The sequence below is a fragment of the Acanthopagrus latus genome, chromosome 9, assembly GCF_904848185.1.
Source record: "Acanthopagrus latus isolate v.2019 chromosome 9, fAcaLat1.1, whole genome shotgun sequence".
Classification (NCBI taxonomy): domain Eukaryota; kingdom Metazoa; phylum Chordata; class Actinopteri; order Spariformes; family Sparidae; genus Acanthopagrus; species Acanthopagrus latus.
Window position 1 is genome coordinate 30346352 of NC_051047.1, and position 8097 is coordinate 30354448.

General features: G+C 43.1%; 1 protein-coding gene across 1 annotated transcript in view; it reads right to left on the minus strand.

The window, feature by feature from the left end:
- Positions 1–230: 230 nt before the first annotated feature.
- LOC119025864 (transmembrane protein 237A-like) overlaps positions 231–8097 on the minus strand; it is an 11063-nt gene continuing 3196 nt past the window's right edge. Inside the window, exons 2-11 of the mRNA XM_037109873.1 lie at positions 6731–6805; positions 6532–6660; positions 5758–5863; positions 4933–5087; positions 4643–4763; positions 3266–3457; positions 3122–3195; positions 2784–2871; positions 2566–2687; positions 231–432 (exon numbers count right to left, since the gene is read on the minus strand). Of these exons, the coding sequence (XP_036965768.1) occupies positions 365–432; positions 2566–2687; positions 2784–2871; positions 3122–3195; positions 3266–3457; positions 4643–4763; positions 4933–5087; positions 5758–5863; positions 6532–6660; positions 6731–6800 (1125 nt within the window). The 5' untranslated portion in view covers positions 6801–6805 and the 3' untranslated portion in view covers positions 231–364. The remainder of the gene's footprint in view (positions 433–2565; positions 2688–2783; positions 2872–3121; positions 3196–3265; positions 3458–4642; positions 4764–4932; positions 5088–5757; positions 5864–6531; positions 6661–6730; positions 6806–8097) is intronic.

Here is an 8097-nt window from a genome sequence, read left to right on the forward strand (position 1 = left end):
TCTATTACACTCATTTGAAAACTTTAGTAACTAGTTACTTTACATATTACATGCTGCTTTGGAGCCAAAGTAGAACATTTTTAAAGTAATTTATTTAATCATAATCAAATAAAAACAGTGACTAAGATGATCATTAAGTGTTGAATATCAGATCTCTTGAGCTGATTCTTTGAGCAGCGGCAACCATCCTGTGGTCAGACTCTGTAAACAAAAACACCAAACAACTGACATCATTTACTGTACATGATCTGTATTTATTTATTTATTTATTTACAAAATCCCACGGAGGTAAACAAAGTGTGTGCTGACATGTTGTAGAAAAACAAACAGTGAATATAAAGAAGGTGATTCTGTGTGCGGAGGTTCAGGCGGGGATGTCCAGAGCCTCGTCTGCTCTCGGGTACCCCTCCACCTCCATTGTCATCAGGAACTCTGCAGAGACACAGATGATCAGATTATGACAGGTCACAGCTCAGTGATGTGACCCTATGCTGGGGCTGGCCTGGGCTGTGGTGGTGCCGTCTGATGGAAGTTTTAAGAACAACACAGTGACAAACAGTTGCCCCATTCACACTGCTGTTTGGATGCAGGGATACTGCACAAATTCTCCACCTCTTCTGTGCGAAAGTCTCAAGCTGATCTGCCTCTGGAGGCAGAATAAGAGGTAGAATCGGAGGAAGAATCAGAGGTACAATTAGAGGTAAGATTAGAGGTAGAATCAAGGGTAGAGTCAGGGGTAGAATCAGAGGTAGAATCAGGGGTAGAATCAGGGGTATAATTAGAAGTAAAATCAGAGGTAGAATCAGGGGTAGAATCAGAGGTACAATTAGAGGTACAATTAGAGGTAGAATCAAGGGTAGAGTCAGGGGTAGAGTCAGGGGCAGAATCAGGGGTAGAGTCGGGGGTAGAATCAGAGGTAGAATCAGGGGTAGAGTCAGAGATAGAATCAGGGGTAGAATCAGAGGTAGAATCAGGAGTAAGTGACTGTGTGGCCCCTTCCACAGTTGTTGTAGTTACTGGTTATAGTGACGGTCAGTGACTAGGGATGGATATCATTAGGATGTTATCAATACCGATACTGATACCGATACTCCTTATCGGTACAGATACTTATCAGTACTCTTATCGATACTACAATATGTAATTTCGTCTTTACAAGACAAAGACAGACAAGAAAGAAAGATTCAACCTTCTTTTTATTACCACAAGGTAATAATAAAGCTTCAACAGAACAGAAGCTATGCAATTACAAATACTCCTGAACACATAACCAGGACCAGGAGCAGATATAAAAATCTGGTGGATGCTGGAGCATGACGCAACAAGTCAGCTGAATTTAGCACCGTGCAGACAGGAAGTCAAGCACAGGAATAACAATATAACATCCGGTTACATTTCAAAATAAAACCCTCTGTGTTGAAAACAGCACACAAATCTCAAGAGTTAAACACAAGTTCTTCTAATGTCCTTTGGGCGGGAACACTTCCTGTTGTTTTTATAACACATACCTATAACTGCGGTCAACAGTGATTATATGATTATCGCGGAAACTCCTCACCCTTGCGACGCCAGCTGCCTTCCGTACTGCAACCGGTGGGGGTGACCGGACGGCGGATGGCAGAGCAAAACTGGATCAGAGTGGACGGTATCCAGTGGAAATTCGGGGTAAGCAACATCACCAAACACTTGAAGTGTGCACAAAGTATGAAGCTATAGGAGTGCAGTGTGTTTGATTGCTGTAACAAAGTAAAGTTAGCAACATGGCTAGCGCTAAAGACTGCAGCGCCTGGAAGCAGCACCCGGTTTCGTTTCTGCAACATCAAGTCACGGAGTTTATTGTTAAGTTTGTAGTCATTACTGTTGGCTAGACATTCAAAAACCATCCATGTCAAAAGCCGATAAAAAATAATAAAATAAAAGTTAAACTTTTTTTTTTTTTTAAAGTACTGATAACAGTACAGTTTGTCCAGAATCTTAACAGTACCCTGGTCTCGACCCAATTAGGAGCCGGTACCAAAAAGTGCCGGTCCTCGGTATACATCCCTATCAGTGACAGAGTCAGACAGCTTTGTCACTTTCCAGGATGTTTGGTGGGTCAGGATCTCAATCACAGCACATTATAACAGCATTATAAATGGTCAGCAGGTTTAGATTGACAGGAGGACACCTGGGAAACACCTTGAAAACATACAGACGTCATCATCATGACGTGTACCATCGCGCCTCTTTAGGAGCTGCTGCCTCGCTCTGTGTGAACAAACAATGGCGGAGAATTGTTGACCCACCGCTGAGGAGATAATGCAGCGACTAACTCACACTCTGTATCCCATCACAGACCTTCTTAGCTGCTCAGAGGATCTTTCTTTTCTTCTTCGACTTTATAACGCTCACTCCAAAACACACTAATCATTTTTGTGCTTTATATTATTATCACTGTAAATAAATCTGCACCTGATCCTCTCTCACCTCATGTCCCACTTACCTTTACTCCTCGATAACCTGCCCTGACAGGTAACATGACAGGTAATCAGATTACAGTAACTGTCAGTATAAACCACATCTAACCTTCCGTGTAGTCAATGTCAGGCCGTGTGGAGACCACAGCCCAGGCCAGGCCCACCAACAGCGCCACCACTAGGTTCACCACGATCCAGGGCCGCAGGATCTGCTGCTCTGAACCTGGAGGCCTGCAGGGGACGATAGTCAGTAGATTACAGTAGAGTAGATTGCAGTAGAGTAAATTACAGTAGATTATAGTAGAATATGAGAGTTTGTGTTCTCACCACAGAGTCTCGTTGGCTGTAGGATAGAGGTTGATGCGATCGCTGGTCATCTGCTGACTGAGGGACAGGATCAGGGCGATGAAGTACACTGAACTCACAGGACAGAACAGAACAGTCCAAACATCAACTTTATTACAAATACATCAAATTCAATCAATATGTCTGATCAATAACTGGTTAATGGACTGATGCTTTCAGCTGAACTTCAATTTAGAACAAAACATCAGATTTATAAACTCTTCATGTGTTTCCGTGCAAACATCTTCTTTTATAAATTAACTAGACTAAAGTTTGCAATAGAGTAAAAAGTGTCACCATCTTCATCATGTGTGACTCACAGAAAGAAGCCAGAGCAGCAGGATCCAGAGTGAGGAAGCCTCTCAGAGCCATGGAGGCCTTGGCCAGGTTCACCCTGCAGGTAACAACAGGTGTGACTTCACGTGTGGATTCAGTTCAGTATGGTTAATGTAGGACTCACAGACCTGTCGAATGCTGACACGGTGCTGATGGCGAGCAGCAGGTAGAGCAGAGACTGAGCGGGGTAGGCCAGCAGGTGATACTGCTGCAGCAGGTTGGGCAGTGTGGTCATCTGTTCACCTGCCAACACGTACACAACGATGATGTTCCATACGGCGTAACCAGCCAGGAAACCGTGAGAGAACAGACCGATCACCCTGCAGATGACAGGAAACACAGCACAGGTCAGAGGTCATTCCATCATTATTACAGATGCTGGCTTCTGATTGGCTGAGGTGCCACAGTTTGGAGCAGTCCAGCAGCCAAACATAGACACATTCAGTAATCACCAGGTGAACCTGCAGAAACCTGCTGATGTCAGCAGCAGCTGACTGTGAACACACATCTGTTTCAACGGATCCACCAGTGAACCAATAACACAACATCACCAGACTCCATTAAAAAATGTAGTGATTTTAAGGGTTGCTGAGTTAAAACATACTTTATGACATAGTGAAACTGTGTCTCTGACAGATTCTGAATCATTGTGTCCTTGTTGTAAATTCAGCATTAAATGTTTCAGCTGAAGTTGTTTGTCTCCTTGTAAAAAGTGTCAGTTTGTGGCAGCATGTCTGTACCAGCCTGTCTGCTTCTGTGTCTAAAGTGCTAAAGTCTCACCTGCCAACATTGATCAGCTGTTTGAACACACTGTTTACACTGATTTCACCATTTACACTCCATTTATGAAAGGTGAAACATGTTATTGATCTAAACATGTCACATGTTACAAAGACACTAAACAGGAACAATATAGGCGACTTCTTTGTCCCCGTGGAGAAAGTCCCCAGACTCCCTTAACAAATGTGTCAGTTTAGTGAGTTGTTGAGTTGGAGACACTTTATAAACTCTGTGAAACTCTGTCTCTGACTCATTCTGCATTATTTGGACCTTCTTGTTAATTCAGCAAATGTTCTACATGAACTTCTTTCTGTCTTTGAGTAGAAACATGGAGTCTGTTTGTCTCAAATCAAATCAAATCAAATCAATCTTTATTTATATGGCGCTTTTCATACAGAAAAAAGTACCTCAAAGTGCCTCACAGAAATAAACAAACAACAGCAGAAAAATAAGAGATGGACGGGTTTGTTCATACAGAGCAGGAAGTGACATCACTTCATAGGTGGTCGCTCAGGTTGATGTAGCTGTGACCTGACAGACTGAGACTGAACACTGATCAGATCACAAAGGATGGCTGGTGATACAGGTGTGGACAGGACCTCTGCCCTCTTAGTGAGGGTGAGGGTTACTTACCTGCTTCTTAAAGTGAAGGGTTAGGGTATGTGTTTTGTGGTTGTGTGTAATGTATGTAACGTCTGCAACTTGCATAATGTGTGTGTGCACACCTGAAGCCACTGTGGACCCTCATGGCGACGTCTCTGGTGGTCCAGATCTGTCGTGGGTCCATGTAGTCATCCATCGGCTCAGAGTGTCTCAGATGATCGACTCGCTCTGCCTGGAAGCGTCCTGCAGGGTCACAGGAGTTCATGTAGAGTCAAGTTTGACCTTGTCTTGTTTTATTTGACCTGCTCTGGTGGATGACGACTGTGAGGCTGTTGTTGACTTCAGACTGACAGAGGTAAATGTGTGTCTTCTCTGCTGCTGTGTTACTAACTCATCTTTAAATCAGACTTACTGTTTCTCTCCACAAAGACCTTCCCGACCGGCTGACTGTGTCCATGTGGAGCAGAGAACAGGGAATGCTGGGGGATGGGGGACTGGGCATCTGTGATGATGTCATCATCTTCAGCTCCCAGGTCATTGCTGCTGTGTTCCGTTGCCTTCACCTTCCTGACAGGTGACATCATAAACAGGATTTCATCAGAAGCAGCTGAGCAATTAAATATTAATGTAGTGGCAGTTTGTCCAAAAATCAATTTAACTAAAACTTATCAAAATCAAAGAGGGCCACTTCGGCACCATGGGGGTGAATTGTACGCAGCCAAAAGTCATACTGTCCATTCAAAGTTCTTGGTTTCTTTTTGATGATTTATTTTTCCCAAAAACAAGCAAGCAAAAACAATATAACAAGCAAATCCTGTTTCTTGTATGCCTCTCTTGCACTGGTAAAAAAAAATATGTGCCCACCCAGGTGCATTCTGGTCCTCCATCTGCATTCATCCCTATATAATCTCTGATGCCCAGTGCTACCCAAATTACAAAGAAACCAAAAACCTAAATTAGCGAAGCAAAACAAGAATATTTACCTCAAATTAGAACTAATGAAACCAAATAATAATATCACCAATTGATTCAAAATAAAACTATACTAATCAAACATCATAAATAACAAACAAACAACCAAATAGCTAGACGTGATTCATGTTCCCCTCAGGACGACTGCTCCATCATCAGGTCAGCCTCTATCAAACACTTTGGTTTCTGTCATCAGTGAGTAAACTGATGATGAAGATGAAGATGAAGATGAAGATGAAGATGAAGATGAAGATGCTGTACTCACCTCTTCCTCTTGGTCTTCCTGGTCACAGCCACAGTCGTCTCCTCTCCATCCATCAGGGCTTCGTCCATGTTGCCGTTGGGTAAGTCGGCGTTCTCGGTGTCCTGGTCTGACATGACATGACATGATCAGATGTGTTAACAGTCGTCTTTCTTTGTACTAAGACGTGTTACTAATAAGAACAGAAACACGGTGGATCAGAGCTCTGATGGATTCTTTTGGTTCTGCTCAGCACAGAGATGGACACCTGTCTCAGTTCATCTTCTCAGTCTGACGTGATCTCTGATCACAGTATTAAATAAATTCTAATCGTAAAAGGTTTATTCTTGAATGCAGCCTGTTGTTCCAATCTATTCCTTTGTTTTACTTCTTGTGCCTAATCTTGTAACTGCAGTGCTGCTGGGATCAGTGAGTTTTGAGGATGTGTTGCTCATCAACCTGTCAGCGTCCCTGATGTCACTGCTTTATTTCACCTGCAGGTTTAAAACAAGAAGATAAACAACAATGTCTCCTCAAACTGTCTGGACAGAGGAGAGGGAGAGTCCTCACACTGAACTCTGACCTGGAGCATCTCAACCTATTTCACAGACACATTAATAGACCATGGACCCGTTAGTCTAGTTCAGTCTGTGTCCCAGTTTGTTTCTAACGCAGACGTCCCTGCAGGCCCGAGTGCATTTGCACTGAGAGCTCAGGTCAGGAGGTGTCTGAGCTGCAGCCGTTCATCAACACTGAACTGATCTTTAGTGGAACGGTCGACATCAACAGTTGCTCTACCGATAGTCAGGGCCTTCTTCTTCTTCTTCTTCCTCTGTGGCGCTGGATCTTGCGGTTCTGGGGTCAGTGGGTCTCTGCTGTCACAGTGACCCCTACTGGTCACCTCCTCCATCTCCATCTCCAGACCCACTGGGGAGAACACAGAAAGTTCAGTAGAACAGAACAGAACAGAACAGATCAGAGCTGCAGACGGTCTCACCTTCTCCCTGCTCCTCTCCATCGTTCACCTCCTTCTTTGTCTTCTTCTTCTTGCTCTTCACCGTCGGCATCTTCTCTGGAACAGATCAAAATGATCAGGAGGATCTCTCAGTGTGACAGAGAGTTTTTAATTAGGTCAGTTGATTAAAGGTTAACGAGGATGCAGTTGGTTATGCTGTTTGAGATAATTGGATCAGGTTGAGCTCTGAGGACAGGAGGACACAAGGAGAATGAGTCCTACTGGTCTGGGTTCAGAGAACAACTTCCTGTCCACATAAACACAACAAGTGTCAGGATGTGAACTGCAGACCAACAGAGGTACCATACCTTACATCAGAGACGCAGCACCAGAACTATTCCAGCTGAAGAAGTGTGGTAGAAGATGTATACAAAATGTATACCTTAAAGACAGAACTCTGAGAACCACCTGTCTCTCTCTCCATATCAGCATAAAGCCTCCCAACTTCTTTTTCTCATTTACTAATGAGGCGAACTGTGTATCTAGTATAACAGGAGGCCAGCCGCCAGTATACAAGAAGAAGAAGCGAAGCGGTGTAGCAGAGAGTAACATATGGCCTAGAGATCGAATGTCTGATTTTTTCATACTAAACTTTTTCCTTCTCAAGAACAAACTTCAAATTACAAATAAACTATTAAAAGCATTGCATTTATTTTAATGCTTTTATTTTTTTGACAAAACTGCCCTGCCATTTTAAACAGTGCACCTTCTAACTCACTTGAAAAGAATGTGTCCCTTTTTGATAAAATGCTTTTGTAAACATAAATTTAACAGATTGCTTGCTATACAAAAACAGATCCATTTCCATATTGGTTTTGATAAAGTGTTAACATAACTTTCATTTAATACTTTATTTTGTTAACAAAACATATTTTATATCCCTGAACTAAATTAACTAAACTAAATGAAACTTCTGCAATCACTACACAGTAAACATGACATGTAGGTAGGTACAGGACATGAGGTGTGTGCTGGCTGTCTCTTTAACACATTTTTGGCCAGAACACGAGCCTGTCTACTTCCTCTGGCTCGAGGACCCGTTGCAACCTCGTAGCACAAACCTGGGGTCGATTTATCGCCCAGCCCTAGTAACAGAGTATCTTTGGGTCAGCTGTGGAGAGAGTGGAGTGTGCAAGCATTGTGCAACATGTGTTGTTATGCTAACAGTTATACAGCTAACATGTCAAACAATTGAAAGTGCAAGGAGGAAAGGGAGAGTCCCTGCAGCTTTTAAACAGCCTTACAGTGACGAGTCAGACGGGTAACATGCATGATGAAAGGAGTGAGGTATTTCACAGCCACAGATATGCGGCCTTTTGCTGTGGTGGAGGGTGCAGGGTTCCATTATA